Raw genomic sequence first — 17,307 nt, 5'->3', positions numbered from 1 at the left:
GTACAATTCCCACCTATGAGTGAGAATATGCGGTGTTTGGTTTTCTGACTTTGTGATAGTTTTCTGTCTTTGTGATAGTTTGCTGAGAATGATAGTTTCCAGCTTCATCCATGTCCCTGCAAAGGACATGAATTCATCCTTTTTTATGGCTGCATAGTATTCCATGGTGTATATGTGCCACATTTTCTTAATCCAGTCTATCACTGATGGACATTTGGGCTGGTTCCAAGTCTTTGCTATTGTGAATAGTGCCACAATAAACGTATGTGTGTATGTGTCTTTGTAGTAGCATGATTTATAATCCTTTGGGTATATATGCAGTAATGGGATTGCTGAGTCAAATGGTATTTCTAGTTCTAGATCCTTGAGGAATCACCACACTGTCTTCCACAATGGTTGAACTAGTTTACACTCCCACCAACAGTGTAAAAGCGTTCCTATTTCTCCACATCCTCTCCAGCATCTGTTGTTTCCTGACTTTTTAATGATCGCCATGCTAACGGGCATAAGGGTATCTCATTGTGGTTTTGATTTGCATTTTCTGATGACCAGTGGTGATGAGTATTTTTTCATGTGTCTGTCGGCTGCATAAATGTCTTCTTTTGAGAAGTGTCTGTTCATGTTCTTTGCCCACTTTTTGATGGGATCGTTTGTTTTTTTCTTGTAAATTTGTTTGAGTTCTTTGTAGAATCTAGATATTAGCCCTTTGTCAGATGGGTAGACTGCAAAAATTTTCTCCCATTCTGTAGGTTGCCTGATCACTCTGATGGCAGTTTCTTTTGCTGTGCAGAAGTTCTTTAGTGTAATTAGATCCCATTTGTCAATTTTGGCTTTTGTTGCCATTGCTTTTGGTGTTTTAGTTATGAAGTCCTTGCCCACGCCTATGTCCTGAATGGTATTGCCTAGGTTTTCTTCTAGGGTTTTTATGGTTTGAGGTCTAACATTTAAGTCTTTAATCCATCTTGAATTAATTTTTGTATAAGGAGTAAGGAAGGGATCCAGTTTCAGCTTTCTACACATGGCTAGCCAGTTTTTCCAGCACCATTTATTAAATAGGGAATCCTTTTCCCATTGCTTGTTTTTGTCAGGTTTGTCAAAGAGCAGATGGTTGTAGATGTATGGTGTTATTTCTGAGGCCTCTGTTCTGTTCCATTGGTCTATATCTCTATTTTGGCACCAGTACCATGCTGTTTTGGTTACTGTAGCCTTGTAGTATAGTTTGATGTCCGGTAGTGTGATGCCTCCAGCTTTGTTCTTTTACTTAGGATTGTTTTGTCAATGTAGGCTCTTTTTTGGTTCCATATGAGCTTTAAAGTAGTTTTCTCCAATTCTGTAAAGAAAGTCTTTGGGAGCTTGATGGGGTTGGTATTGAATCTATAGATTACCTTGGGCAGTGTGGCCATTTTCACAATATTGATTCTTCCTGTCCATGAGCATGGAATGTTCTTCCATTTGTTTGTGTCCTCTCATATTTCCTTGAGCAGTGATTTGTAGTTCTCCTTGAAGAGGTCCTTCACATCCCTTGTAAGTTGGATTCCTAGGTATTTTATTCTCTTTTAGCAATTGTGAATGACAGTTCACTCAGGATTTGGCTCTCTGTTTGTCTGTTATTGGTGTACAGGAATGCTTGTGATTTTTGCACATTGATTTTGTATCCTGAGACTTTGCTGAAGTTGCTTATCAGCTTAAGGAGATTTTTGGGCTGAGACGATGGAGTTTTCTAAATATACGATCATGTCATCTGCAAACAGAGACAACTTGACTTCCTCTTTTCCTCACTGAATACCCTTTATTTCTTTTCTTGCCTGATTGCCCTGGCCAGAACTTCCAATACTATGTTGAACAGGAGTGGTGAGAGAGGGCTCTATGCAAATAAACTAGAAAATCTAGAAGAAATGGATAAATTCCTGGACATATACACCCTTCCAAGACTAAACCAGGAAGAAGTTGAATCTCTGAATAGACCAATAACAAGATCTGAAATTGAGGCAATAATTAATAGCCTACCAACCAAAAAAAGTCCAGGACCAGACGGATTCACAGCCAAATTCTACCAGAGGTACAAAGAGGAGTTGGTACCATTCCTTCTGAAGCTATTTCAATCAATAGATAAACAGGGAATGCTCCCTAACTGATTTTATGAGGCCAGCATCATCCTGATACCAAAGCCTGGCAGAGAGACAACAAAAAAAGAGAATTTTAGACCAATATCCCTGATAAACATCAATGCAAAAATCCTCAATAAAATACTGGCAAACTGAACCCAGCAGCACATCAAAAAGCTTATCCACCATGATCAAGTCGGTTTCATCCTGGGATGCAAGGCTGGTTCATACGCAAATCAATAAACGTAATCCATCACATAAACAGAACCAACGACAAACCCCACATGATTAATCTCAGTAGAAGCAGAAAAGGCCTTCGACAAAATTCAACAGCCCTTCGTGCTAAAAACTGTCAATAAACTAGGTATTGATGGAATGTATCTCAAAATAATAAGAGCTATTTATGACAAACCCACAGCCAGTATCATACTGGATGGGCAAAATATGGACACATTCCCTTTGAAAACTGGCACAAGATTTTTTCATCTTTTTTAGTTTTTTTTTTTTTTTCCTACAAGAATATATTCTATTTTTTTATTTTTAAAGCTATAGTATTGCTACTTTTCACTTCTGGATCTTAAATCTTGAATTTATGTATTGACTAATCCATCTATTTCCTACTATTTTGAAATTAATCCTCTGCCAAATACTAAGTTTCCATGTGTGTGGGCCTTTTTTCTGCTATTTTGTTCCATTGGTATATTTGTTCACCTTGCCCAGTTCTAATTATTTTGACTTTAAAATGAATCTTGAAATCTTAAAATACATTGTTCTTCTTCAGGAGTCTCTCATCTATCCTTATGTCTTTGTGTTAATAGGTATACATTTTGTAATTCAGCTTGTTTAGTTCAGTGAAAAACTTGTTTTTCTGCTAGAATTGCATTAAATAGTGTGAATAACTTGGGACATTTCAGTATTTTAAAATACTGAATCTTCCTATCCATGAGCATGATACATCTCTCCATTTATTTGTCTTATTTTACTTCTATCCATAAAAAAGTTTTCTTTCTCCGTAAAAAAGCTTGACACATCTTTTGTTGAATTTATTCTTAGTAGACCATAGTTTTGTCGATTTGATGAATACTGTTTTTTAAATAACATTTCCTAGTAGATTGTAACTGGTGTATAGTAATGCTCTTGATTTTTCAATATTGATATTCTATCAGTAACCCTGCCAAACTCTCATTTACACAATTATTTATGATTCAGTATACTTCTATTTCTTTCACTTCTTCTTTTCCTGGAGTTTTTGTACTGACGGTGTCTCTGCTACAGTATTGATGTAGTGAAAACATCATGACCTTGTTCTTGAAAAGGAGCAAATTCAGTGATTCACCATTAAGCTTTACATGTATGCACGCATAGACATACGCATGTATATATGCACGCATACACATACGCATGTATATATGCACATATATACATACATATATAGACACACACACGTGCGCATACTTTGTAAGTGGGAAGATACTCTTAACCAGCTTTCTCAATCTTAGCACCGTTGACATTTTGAGCCAGATGATTTCTTTGTTGTGAAGGACTGTCCTGTGCACTGTAGGATGTTTAGAAGTATCCCTAGGCTCCCCATAGTTATGACAATCAAAAATGTCTTCCCAACATTGCCAGATGTTCCCTAAAGGACAAAATCACTCATGGTTGAGAATTACTGCCCTAATGCATTTTCTGTCTCTGTTGAAATTACCATTTTTTTCTCCTTTAATCTATTAATATAGCAAATTACATTATTATTTTCTAATGTTAATCTATGATACAGTTTTATTAGCATACCATAGTCTGTGAATTGTACAAAACTATGATACTTTTCCTCAGTTTGGGGGGTGCAAACATTAAAACAAAACAATATAAGTTAGATCCCACATTACACATTGAATTTTAATTGCTATATTAGAGCCAGTTTTACTATCTGGCAATATAACTTGCCTGTTTTATTAACAATCTGGTTTTAAGTAATCTGTTTTGGGGCTTACTCTTTCACTTTGAATAATCAAGTGTTACCTGTACTTTTTTTACACACGGATTTTTCACTTACAAGTTTGTCAAACTATTAACTCATTTAAATGTCAAATTACTAAAATAAAAATAAAATATCTTTGCTTTAATTATAGGTATAACAAAGGAATAGAACATTGGTTATTTGTAACTAGTGGGAAAATTAGATATGACTATTCATTCAGTTGTAAATACTATTATAAACATTAACTGTTTCCTGCTGGTCCTCACAATGGAAACAGGCAGCGACACACTAAGTCTTGCTGTCATTTTCCTCTAAGTATTCTCTTAGAACTATATTTTCATAATCTTTGGAAGTGGTACATTTCAGACTAAAAGCAACTTTTCTGGTGGTTGTTTTAGCATTACTATGGAAATGAAACCACGTGGAAGTAGAAATGTTGTGATGATTTTAATAAATTGACTTAGTAAAGTCAGTAATAATATCAATAAGGGGTAGAAAAATAACATTTCTAATCATAAACCAGAAGTTGACTAGGTTTAGGTAATAATTTGAGATAAATTTTATTGTGAGCTATTTTAAAGGCTTCTGCCTAATTTTTCTTTTTCCATCCTCTTATAGTCACGTTCTGTATGTAGCTCCCCTGTGATGGTAGCTCAACCCATTTATCAGCAACCTGCATATCACTACCAGGTAAACATAAATTACAATTAAAATTCTCTCTGAAACTTTCAGTCCTTTCTTAGCTAACTTTCATTTATTTCTTTCTCATGCAACTACTTTACTAATTACAAAGAGATACTTCATTAGAGAAATGTGAATCAAAACCACAATGATATACCATCTCACACCAGTCAGAATGGCTATTACTAAAAAGTCAAAAATAGCAGATGCTGGCGAGGTTACAGAGAACAGGAACACTTATATACCATTGGTTGGAGTGTAAATTAGTTCAACCATTGTGGAAAGCAGTATGGAGATTTCTGAAAGAACTAAAAGCAGAACTACCATTAGACCCATTACTGGGTATATAGCCAGAGGAATATAAATCATTCTACCATAAAGACACATGCATGCGAATGTTCATTGCAGCAATATTCACAATAGCAAAGACATGGCATGCCTAAAGAAAATGTGGTATATATACACCAAGGAATATTTTGCAGCCATAAAAAACAATGAGATCATATCTTTTGCAGGGACGTGGATGGAGCTGGAGGCTATTATCCTTAGCAAACTGATACAGGAACAGAAAACCAAATACCACATGTTCTCACTTAGAAGTGTGAGCTAAATGATGAGAACTCATGAACACAAAGAAGGGAACAGTAGCCACTGTGGTCTACTTGAGGGTGGAGGGTGGGAGGAGGGAGAAGAACAGAAAAGATAACTATTGGGTACTGGGCTATGAAATAATTTGTGCAACAAACTCCTGTGACACGAGTTTACCTATGTAACAAACCTTCACATGTATCCCTGAACCTAAAATAAAAGTTTTAAAAATAAATAAAATAAATGATTAGTTAGAAAATAAAAAATAAAATGAGTTAATCCCTGGTAGTGTTTTTTTCTTTTTTAAATTTTTTTCATTGACAAATGATAATTATACCTATTCATGGGGTATGTAGTGATGTTTTGATACATATAATATGGTGATCAAATCAGAGTAATTAGCATATCCAACATCTCAAACATGAATCATTTATTTGTGTTGGGAGCATTCAATAGCCTCCTTCTAGCTATTTGAAACTATGTATTATTGTTCACTATAGTCATCCTATAGTGGTATAGAATGTTAGAACTTATTCCTCCCATCTAGCTGTAATTTTAGGGGTGTTTGGGATTTTTTGTTTTTTTTTTTAATTGTTATTTCCACAGGTTTGTGGGGAACAGATAGTATTTGGTTACATGAGTAAGTTCTTTAATGCTGATTTGTGAGATTTTGATGCACCCATCACCCGAGCAGTATACACTGAACACAATTTGTAGTCTTTTATCCCTTACCCCCTTCCCACCCCTTCTCCCTAAGTCCTCAAAGTCCATTGTATCATTCCTATGCCTTCTCATCCTCATAGCTTAGCTCCTACTTACGAGTGAGAACATAGGATGTTTGGTTTTCCATTCCTGAGGTAGCTGTAATTTTTTATCCTTTCACAAATCTCTCCCTATTCCTCCTTTCCCTCTATCCTTCTCAGCCCCCAGTATTCTTTTTACTTCTATGAGATCAACTTATTTTTATTTATTTATTTTTTGTAGCACATGGTACTCTTTATTGTGACGCTCAGTGGAAAACATCTGTAAACCGGCTTACTGTAGCGATGACAGTTGCAACTCATGCTAAGGCACTTTTATCATATAAAAAAGGGATTAGGGTAGGAGTTACATTCATTTGTTTTTGACAGCAATGGGACCTGAATTCAGAGCTTTGTAGGCATATGCAACTTTTACATCACTTCATGATTTGAGAATTTGTTTCCTTTAACAGCAACAAAAAAAAAAAAAAATGCCTTCTTGCCGTATGTAAGTCTAAATGCTGCATATACAAAAACAGGAATACAAGTTAAATTGAGCAACCAGTGTAGATCAGTAGAGGAGAAGCTACACTCTTGTAAACATTGTTCGAAAGGCAGTTGAAAAGACTTGGAATTTTATCATTTATTGCAAGAAAGAGGGGAAAAATAAAACTTTTTTATTTCAAAAATATCTGTGCAGGTGACAGATTTTTGAGATCAGTGTTTTTTGGCTTCCACATATGTGAGAACATGTGTTGTTTAACTTTCTGTTCCTGGCTTATTTCATTTAACATAATGACCTCCAGTTCCATCCATGCTGCCATGAATGATAGGATTTTATTCTTTTTTATAGCCAAATAGTATTCCATCATGTATATATATACCACATTTTCTTTATTCATCTGTTGTTGGACACCTAGGTTGATTTCATATTTTGGCTATTGTGAATAATGCTGTAATAAACATGGGGGTGCAGATATCTCTCTGAATCAATGATTTCCTTTTCTCCAAATAAATTCCCAGTAGTGGGATTACCAGATCATATGGTAGTTCCTTTTGTAGTTTTTTTCAGGGACCTCCATACTGTTCTCCACAGTGGTTGTACTAGTTTGCATTCCTACTAACAATGTAGAAGAGTTTCCTTTTCTCTACATCCTCACCAGCCTTTGTTATTTTCTCTTTTTGACAATAACCATCCTAACTGGGGTAGATAATACCTCATTGTGGTTTTGACTTACAGTTTCCTGATAATTAGTAATGTTGATCATTTTTTCAAATATTTGTTAGCCATTTCTTTGTCTTCTTTTGAGAAATGTCTATTCAGATCATTTTCCCATTTTTAATCAGTTTATTTTTTGTTTATTTTGCTGTTGTTTATTTTGTTTATCCTTGTATATTTGGATATTAATTCTGTGTCAGATAAGTAGTTTACAGATGTTTTCTACCATTCAACAGGTTGTCTCTTCACTCTGTTGATTATTTTCTTCGCTGTGCAGGAACTTTTTAGTTTAATGTAATCAAACTGATGGGATGAATTAGGGAGAATTCCCTCTGCTTCGATTTTTTGGAATAGTTTGGGAAGACCTGGTATTCTTATCTAAAGGTTTAGTAGAATTCAGCCATGTAGTTCTGGACTTTTCTTTGTTGGAAGACGTTTTAATTACTGATTCAATCTTGTTACTTAAATTTGTTTCTTCAGATTTTCTTTTTCTTTTTCTTTCTTTTTTTTTTTTTTTAAAGACGGAGTCTTGCTCTGTCGCACAGGCTGGAGTGCAGGTGGCGCAATCCCGGCTCACTGCAAGCTCGGCCTGCCAGGTTCATGCCATTTTCCTGCCTCAGCCTCCCAAGTAGCTGGGACTACAGGCGCCCGCCACCTCGCCCGGCTAATTTTTTATTTTTTTAGTAGAGACGGGGTTTCACCGCGTTAACCAGGATGGTCTCAATCTCCTGACCTCGTGATCGGCCCGCCTCGGCCTCCCAAAGTGCTGAGATTACAGGCGTGAGCCACTGCGCCTTGCCTTGCTTCTTAAGGTTTTCTATTTCTTCAATCTTGGTTTAGTCTTGGCAGATTGTGTATGTTCAGGAATTTATCTGTTTCTTCTAGGTTTTCTAATTTATTGGCATATAGTTGTTCATAATAGTCTCTACTGATCCTTTGTATTTATGGTATCCATTGTGATGTCTTTTTCATTGCTGATTTTATTTATTTGGATCTACTTTCTTTTTTTTCTTAGACTAACTAATGTTTTGTCGATTTTATCTTTTTAAAAAGTCAACCTTTTGTTTTGTTAATCTTTTGTATTGTTATGTAGTCTCAACATTGTTTATTTCTGCCCCGATTATTACTATTTCTTTTCTTCTACTAATTTTGGGTTTAGCTTGTTCTTGCTCTTATAATTCCTAGAGGTACATTGTAAGGGTGTTTATTTGAAATATTTCTAATTTTTTGATGTAAGCATTCATTGCTATAAATTTGCCTCTTAATACTGCTACTGTTGTGTCCCATAGGTTTTGGTATGTTGTGTTTCTATTCTCATTCTTAATTTCTTCCTTCACCCACTGGTCATTTAGCAGTATGTTACTTAATTTCCATGAATTTGTGTAGTTTTGAATGTTTTTCTTCTTATTGATGTCTTGTTTTATTCTATTGTGTCAGATAAGATACTTGATATAATTTCAGTTTTTTTTTAATTTTTTGAGACTTGTTTTGTTTCCTAAAATATGGTAATTCTGGAGAATGTTTTATATGCTGATGAAAAGAAAGTATATTCTGCAACTGTTCAGTTAAGTGTTCTCTAAATAGCTGTTAGGTCTGTTTGGCCTATGGTGCAGTTTAAATCCATGTTTGTTTTTGGTTTTTTTGTTTGTTTGTTTTTTGTTTTGTTTTTGTTTTTTGTTTTTTGTTTTGAGAAGGAGTCTCACTCTTGTCACCCAGGCTAGAGTGCAATGGCATGATCTCGGATCACTGCAACCTCTGCCTCCCAGGTTCAAGCAATTCTCCTGCCTCAGCCTCCTGAGTAGCTGGGATTACAGGTGCATGCCACCACGCCAGGCTAATTTTTGTGTTTTTAGTAGAGATAGGGTTTCACCATGTTGGTCAGGCTGGTCTCGAACTCCTGACCTCATGATCTGCCCACCTTGGTCTTCCAAAGTGCTGGGATTACAGACCTGAGCCACTGTGCCCAGCCTGTTTATTTTCTTTCTAGATAATCTGTCCAATGCTGAGAGTGGGGTGTTGAAGTCCCCAACCACTATTTTATTGGGGTTTCTCCCTCTCTCTTTAGATCAAATAAGACTTGCTTTATATATCTGGGTGCTTTGTGTTGGGTACATATGTATTTACATTGTTATATTCTCTTGTGGAATTGATCCCTTTATTATTATATAAATGTCCTTCTTTGTCTCTTTTTAAAGCTTTTAACTTGAAGTCGGTTTTGTCTGATATAAGTATAGCTATTCCTGACTGCTTTGGTTTCCATTTGCATGGAACATGTCTTTCCATCCCTTCACTTTCAGCCTAGGTGTGTCTTTACAGGTAAGGTGAGTTTCTTTTAGGTAGCATATAGTTGGGTCTCTTTGTTTAATCTATTCACCCAGTCTCTATCTTTTAAATGGAGAATTTAACCCATTTGCATTCAGGGCTGTTATTGACAGGTGAGGACATTCTGTCATTTTATTTATTGTTTTCTGGTTATTTTGCATATCTTTTGTTCCTTGTTCCTTCTCTTTTTGGTGATTTTTTGTGGCTGGGTTCTCTGTAATTATAAGATTTGATTCTTTTCTTCTCTTTGTCCTTTGTGTAATGACTGTCCCAGTGAATTTTATAGTTTTGCATGTTTCATGAGGGTTGTTATCATCCTTTCACTTCCTGATGTAAGACTCCCTTTAATATTTTTTTTGTAAGGCCAATCTAGTGGTGATAAATTCTCTCAGTTTTTGCTTGTCTATGAAAAAGCTGGGTTTTTTTAGAGATGGAGTGTAGTGGCATGATCATAGCTCACTGCAGCATCAAACTCGTGAGCTCAAGTAATCCCTCCCACCTTAGCCTGCCACACAGCTGAGACTACAGGCGTGTGCCATGCCTGCTAATTTTTTTTTGAGAGATAGGGTCTTGCTATGTTGTCCAGGCTGGTCTCAAATTCCTGGGCTCAAGCAATCTTCCTGCCTTAGTCTCCCAAAGCACTGGGATTACAAGTGTGAGCCACCACACCTGGCCGTGTAAAAGATTGTATTTCTCCTTCATTTCTAAAAGATAGCTTTACTGGGTCTAATATTCTTGGCTGGCAGGGGTTTTTTCCTTCAGTATTTTGAATGTATCTAAATATATCATCCATTCTCCCCAGTAAGATTTCTGCTAAGAAACCTGCTGTTAGTATAATGGGGATTCCTTTAATTGTGACTTGACACATTTTTCTTGCTGTTTTTAAAATTCTTTCTCTTTGACTTTTAACAATTTGACTATAATGTGCCTCTGAGAGGATCTGTTAGATTGAATCTACTAGGATTCTTTGAGCTCCCCAGACCTGGATATCTATCTCTTCTCCCAAGACTTGGAAAATGTTCTGCTATTATTTCATTAAATGTGTTGTCCTCACATTTTCCCTTCTCTTTTCCTTCTTGAATGCCCATTATATGAATAAATATTTATCCTCTTCATGGTGTCTTATAAATCCTGTAGGTTTTCTTCATTCTTCTTTTTTTTTTTTTTTTTTGTCTGCCTGTGTTATTTCAAAAGACCTGTCTTCAAGTTCAGAAATTCTTTCTTCTGCTTGGTCTAGTGTATTGTTGAAGCTCTCAGTTGTATTTTTATTTCATTCATTGAATTCTTCAGCTCTAGGATTTCTGTTGCTTTTTTATGATATCTATCTCTTTGTTAAATTTCTCATTCAAACTATGAGTTGTTTTCCTGATTTTGTTGAATTGTATATCTGTGTTCTCTTGTATCTCGCTGAATTTCCTTAAAATTATTATTTTGAATTCTTTTTCTGGCATTATGAAATATATGCAAATATTTCCCTATGATTGGAGTCTGTTACTAGAGAATTACTGTTTTGATTGGAGGTGACATGTTTCCTTGATGGTTGATGTGTCCCTACATTGATTTCTACACATCTGGTACAAAAGTCACCTTTTCAAATTTGAAGTAGGTTTCATAGGGGAAGACTTATTTCTGTGAATGGATTTTGGGGTGTTGGTTCAGTGGGGTGCATTGGCCTTGGTTCTAGGTGGACATAGTAGGGTAGTCTCTGTGTAGTCTCTTAAGCTGTAATACTCTCTAGTTGTATTTGCAAGTTTCTCAGTGACCTAGGACAAGAGAGTCTGTGACAATGGTGGTGGGGCTTGGGCTTGCTGGGCTCTTCCTCAGGTCAGGGCTGTGTACATGAACATGGTAAGTCTGGCTCACTGGGCTTGGGGCCACAGGGCTGTTACTCTGGCTGAGAGCACAGGCATGCAGCTTCTCAGCCAGCCTCGGGGAGTGCCCACCAGAGGCAGCCTGTGGGGCTGTTACTCAGGTTGGGTATGTAGGCACATGGCTCCTTGGCTGACCTGGGGGTGCATCTGCTGGGGACAACCCATGGGACTGTTTCTCAGGCCGTAGACACAGCTGCATGGCTGCTCAGTTGGCTAGGGACTGTTTGTCAGGGACTGTTTCTCCGGCTCGGGATGCAGGTACACAACTGCTCACCAGGCCTAGGGGGCATGTCTGCTGGGGGTGGCCCACAGGGCTATTTCTCAAGTCTGGGACATAGGCACAAGGTGGATCACCTGGCCTGGAAACGTTTCTGTGAGGGCTGTTCCATAGGCCCGGAATGCAGGCACAGGGCTATTGGTCGGCCTGGGATCATGCCCACTGGAAGCAGCCTGTGGGGCTTCTTCTCAGGCCTGGGACACAAGTTCAAGGCTGCTCAGCTGTCCTGGGGATGTGTCTGCTGGAGGGGTGGGCACGAGACCATTTCTTAGGCCTGAGGCATGGACACACAGCCACTCCACTCCCCTAGGGACGTTTCTGCCAGTGGCAGTCCCCAGAGCTGTTTCTTGGGCTCTAATTTCATGCACAGGATAGGTCAGGGGCTTGTCTGCAGGGCATGAGGCACCTCTGGGCTGTTTCTCAGCCCTGTATGCAGATGTGTAACCATTCCATCCCGGCAGCATGTCAGCTGCTACCAGGCTTGAGGACCTCTCCTGCTCAGGGGAGTGCAGCAGTTTGACCAGCTAAAGAGTGGGTTCACCCTGGGCAGGTCAGCCAAATTGTTCCTCTAACTGGAGGTGAGGGCAACAGAAGGTGGTTTCCATATCGTACAGAGCCAGAATCACAGCCAATCTTAAGCCTCAGGTTCCATGCTGCTGGGGTTGTGTTCAGCCACTGGTACGGACTTGGCGGAATGAAAATGGAATCCCAGTGCTGGAGACGTGCAATAGCTATTGGCCCCCTAGAAGAGGGAGCACTTCAGAGGCGGCTGTGGCCTCAAGATGCTGTCACACTGTAACAGCTTGGCTCACAGGGTGGGATTGAGGGGGTGAGGAGTACATACTTTGTACTCCTAATTTGGGGCAACACGGCCACGAATTCCCAGCAACTCTTCAAACTGTGAGACTATGGGATTCTCCTGTTGCAAGGAGTGTGGGTGTTTGCAGTAGCAATGCAGGCTGGTGGGGATCTTCTGCGTACCTTTTCCCTGCAATAAGAAATTGCAGGACTCCAGGCAGATCCAATCCTAGCAGAAGAGAAGGGGTTGCAGAGGCTGAGTGTCTCCATGCTGTGCTCCTGGATTTGCAATCACCACAGGTGTGTCTCCACTCCCCTGCTGCACTCCAGCACTCTCCCTTTGATGCTCCTGTCAAATTGTAGCTGTTTATTCATTGCCTTAGTCCTTTCTTGTGGTGGGGTAGGGAGCCAGTGGAAAATGAATGCCAGGCATCTCTGGTCAGCCATCTTGCTGACATCATGCCTCTCTTTTTTCATGAGGGAACTAAACAATGTCATACAAGAAGATGGACTCTGCTTCCTTTTACCAAATGTAATGAGGTCAGTTTTGCTCCCCTGGCTAACATTTAATCTAAAAAATCTTCAGCAATAATTCCCAAAGTAAGATACAGGTATTGGACTGCAAGCTGGTTTTTTAATGTTAACATATGTCAGTTTCTGGCTATATTACATTTAACATAATTTATATTAAAGTAAATAATATATTGTGGTTTATTATATATTATGACATCCTCTTTCAGTTAACCAGCACTCTTCATTAATTCTAGTGAGAAACTGGGGATAAGTGAACTATAATGACAGACCATTTTGGTCTATAGCAGGATCATCAGACTATGGCTTGCAGAACAAACTCTAGCAGCAGCCTGCTTTTGTAAATAAAGCATTATTGGAACACAGCCACTTTTGTTTACTTATTGTCTATGGCTGTTTTTGTGCTACAGTAGACGAGTTGAGTAGTTGGCAGTTACTCTTCTTTTTCCCCTTATCCCAGCCCTAGGCAACCAGTAATCTACTTACCTGTTTTTCTAGATTTGCCTATTCTGTATATATCCTATAAAAACAATCATACAATATGTGGTCTTTTGTGACTGGCTTCTTTCATTTAGCATAATGATTTCAAGATTTATCTGTGTCATGATAAATGAGACATGGCATGTCTCAGTACTTCATTCTCCAATAATAATATCCCATTGTATGGATACACTGTACCACATTTTGTTTATGCATTCATCAGATGATGGACACTTGAGTTATTTCTACTTTTTGACTGTTATAAATAATGCTGCGATGGACATTCACATACAAATTTTATGTGAATATATATTTTTATTTCTGTTAGGTCTTGTAACTAGAGTGGAATTTCTGGGTCATATGGTAACTCTGTTTAACCTTTTAAGGAAGTATTTATTTTCCTAAAGGTCTGCACCATTTTACATTCCCACCAGCAGATTATAAGGGTTCTAATTTCTCCACATGCCCATCAACATTTATGATCTACTTTTTTGATTAAAGCCATCCTAGTGGGTATGAAGTATATTATGGTTGTATTATGGTTTTGATTTGTATTTCCCTGAAGGCTAGTGGTGTCAAGTGTTATTTCTTGTGTTTATTGGCCATATGCATATCTTCTTTGGAGAAAAGTCTATTCATATCATTTACCTATTTTTAAGTGGGGTTACTTACCTTTTGATTATTAAGTTGTAAGCATTCTTTATACATTCTTGATATAAGTTCCATATTTTCTCTCATCCTGTGGGTTGTATTTTCACTTGCACAAAAGTTTTGATGAAATCAAATTTAACTATTTTTTTGTTGTTGCTTTGTTGTTTGTGCTTTTGGAATCATAATTTTACAAACATTTCCTAATCCAAGGTCACAGACATTTACATCTATATTTTTTTCTAAGAGTTTTATAATTTTAGCTCTTACATTTAAGTCTCTGGTCCATTTTGAGTTAATTTTTGTTTATGGCTTTAGTTGATTTTTATGTATGGTGTGAGGGTTCAACTTCATATTTTTGCCTGTAGATATCTAGTTTTAACCCTTGTTTATAATCTGAGTGGGTTTTCCTTTTCTTTTCTTTTATTTAATTTTAGGCCACCACACAGTATTTACCAGGACAGTGGCAGTGGAGTGTTCCTCAGGTAAATATTAACTTTCAATATATAATTTTAAATCCTTCTTTCGTTATATTCTTGTGATGACTGCATGAATACTAAAGTCAGGAGAACTAGATTTGAGACCTTCTATTTATTAACATTCTTTTGGCAGTTTGTTTTCAGTTTCTTCATTTGTAAAAATGGATGTAATGATACTATACATGTGTAAATTTCCTTATATGATTTTTTTGAATATCAAATGATAATGCATAAGTGAAAGCATTTTATAAATGTGTACTGTATAAACATGAAACTGACTCTTTTTTACTATTAGTATTATTTGAAAATTTAGCATTTTTCCAGCTTCACTTGGATTTGGCTTCAGTTCTTATTCAATTCCTAAATAAGTATTCTTTTTTCCAACTTTTGGTGACAAACAGTACTTCACCAAAAAATTGTTTAATGACATTTTCCCACTTCCTTTAGAAGTCACAGAGCTGAGAGCAGACATTTATGTCAATTTAAATACCATAGGTCACTTTATTACAACCTTTACTGGTGATATTAATATAACCATAATTATTATCTGAATTTATATATGAGGTTCTGAGTCATTAAGAAGTTTTAGTGCTTACCAGTGATAAGATTATTTACATCTACACAATTGGAATTTATAACAGATTAGTTTCTGATTCGTTGCTGAGATACTTCTGTGCTATTCCTAAAAAAAAATTTAGTAAAATATAAAACAAATACTTCTCTCATCTGTTGGCTAAGTCATTTGGTTTAACGGAAATAAGTAATCGTATTTGAATTAGAAATGTGGTTTTGTGTTTTAGCCTCCTGCCTCTTCTGCTCCCTTCTTATACCTGCAACCTTCTGAGGTTATTTATCAACCAGTGGAAATTGCACAGGATGGTGGATGTGTTCCTCCTCCACTGTCTCTGATGGAAACTTCAGTTCCAGAGGTATGTATTAGTCTTAAAGTAATTGATCTATAACTACCTCATGTTAATATTTATTTCTTTTTCTTTTTTAAATTTGTTCACGACCCTCATTGAAACTGCTTCGTCTTCTGTTTTGTTGATTTATTCAAATCTCTTCCCCTTTCTTATAGCTAAGAATGCATCATCTTAGACTTTTTCACTAACTAGTTCTGAACCGTTCCCCAAATCAGCCATTCACTCCACTATGCTAATCTTTGATTTGTTCTTTTTGAAATAGTACAATTCCAAATACTCTGCATTCTCATTTTGCCTGTCAATCTGTATTGTTACTAACATTCTAATAGTCAAAAGCATATAATTAAGATGAAGAAGAAAAAAATCTCTAAAAAAATTCTTCCTACAGAAATGTAAATTAAATTTATAATTACAAATTTTAATATCCTCTTCAGCATCTTTAAATTATATTTCTGATCCATTACTTATAGCTTCACCATCTGTGTGCCAGGAACTGTGCATGGTATGTTTTATTTTATATTTTATTTATTTTATATTATTTTAAGTTCCAGTATATATGTGTAGGATGTGCAGGTTTATTACCTAGGTAAACCTGTGCCATGTTGGTTTTCTGCATCTATCAGCCCATCCCCTAGGTGTTAAGCCTGGCACGCATTAGCTATTTTTCCTGATGCTCTCCCTTCCCCAGCCCCCGACAGGTCCCACTGTGTGTTGTTCCCCTCCCTGTGTCCATATGTTCTCATTGTTCAGCTCCCACTTACAAGTGAGAATGTGCGGTGTTTCATTTTCTGTTCCTATGTTAGTTTGCTGAGGATAATGGCTTCCAGCTCCTTCCAGCAAAGGACATGATCTCGTTCCTTTTTATAGCTGCATAGCATTCCATGGTGTATATGTACCATATTTTCTTTATCCAGTCTATCACACATGAGCGTTTGTGTCGATTCCATGTCTTTGCTATTGTGAATAGTGCTGCAATGAACATATACATGCATGTATCTTTATAATGAAATGATTTATATTTCTTTAGGTATATGCCCAGTAATGGGATTGCTGGGTCAAATGATATTTCTGCCCCTAGGTCTTTGAGGAATCACCACATTGTCTTCCACAATGGTTGAACTAATTTACATTTCCACCAACAGTGTAAAAAAGCATTCCTATTTCTCCACAGCCTCACCAGCACCTGTTGTTTCTTGACTTTTTAACAATCGCCATTCTGACTGGTGTGAGATGGTATCTCATTGTGGTATTGATTAGCATTTCTCCAATGATCAGTGATGTTGAGCTCTTTTTATGTTTGTTGGCTGGATAAATGTCTTTTTTGAGAAGTGTCTGTTCTTGTCCTTTGCCGACTTTTTAACGAGGTTCTTTGTTTTTTTCTTGTGAATTTGTTTAAGTTCCTTGTACATTCTGGATATTGGACTTTTGTCAGATGGATAGATTGCAAAAATTTTCTCCCATTCTGTAGGTTGTCTGTTGACTCTGATGATAATTTCTTTTGCTGGGCAGAAGCTCTTTAGTTAATTGAAACCCATTTGTCAATTTTTGCTTTAGTTGCAATTGCTTTTGATGTTTTCATCATGAAGTCTTTGCCTATGCCTAAGTCCTGAATGAATGGTATTGCCTATATTTTCTTCTATGGTGTGTGTGTGTGTGTGTTTTGGTTT

The 17,307-nt window shown here is 37.0% G+C and overlaps 1 protein-coding gene across 5 annotated transcripts in view; it reads left to right on the top strand.

Annotated features, from left to right (window-relative positions):
* BOLL (boule homolog, RNA binding protein) overlaps nucleotides 1-17,307 on the top strand; it is a 61,501-nt gene that overhangs the window by 16,662 nt on the left and 27,532 nt on the right. For 4 of the 5 annotated variants that reach the window (XM_023218223.1, XM_023218220.1, XM_023218210.2 and 1 more), the window contains 3 exons: nucleotides 4,702-4,773; nucleotides 14,676-14,723; nucleotides 15,518-15,646. In XM_023218223.1, the coding sequence (XP_023073991.1) occupies nucleotides 4,702-4,773; nucleotides 14,676-14,723; nucleotides 15,518-15,646 (249 nt within the window). Of the gene's footprint in view, nucleotides 1-4,701; nucleotides 4,774-13,059; nucleotides 13,120-14,675; nucleotides 14,724-15,517; nucleotides 15,647-17,307 lie in introns of all 5 variants that reach the window. The other variant, XM_023218203.1, reaches the window with a different exon arrangement.

The sequence above is a fragment of the Piliocolobus tephrosceles genome, chromosome 11, assembly GCF_002776525.5.
Source record: "Piliocolobus tephrosceles isolate RC106 chromosome 11, ASM277652v3, whole genome shotgun sequence".
In the NCBI taxonomy this organism is placed as follows: domain Eukaryota; kingdom Metazoa; phylum Chordata; class Mammalia; order Primates; family Cercopithecidae; genus Piliocolobus; species Piliocolobus tephrosceles.
Note: the sequence above shows the minus strand (reverse complement) of the source record. Positions and strands in the feature narration are given on the sequence as shown.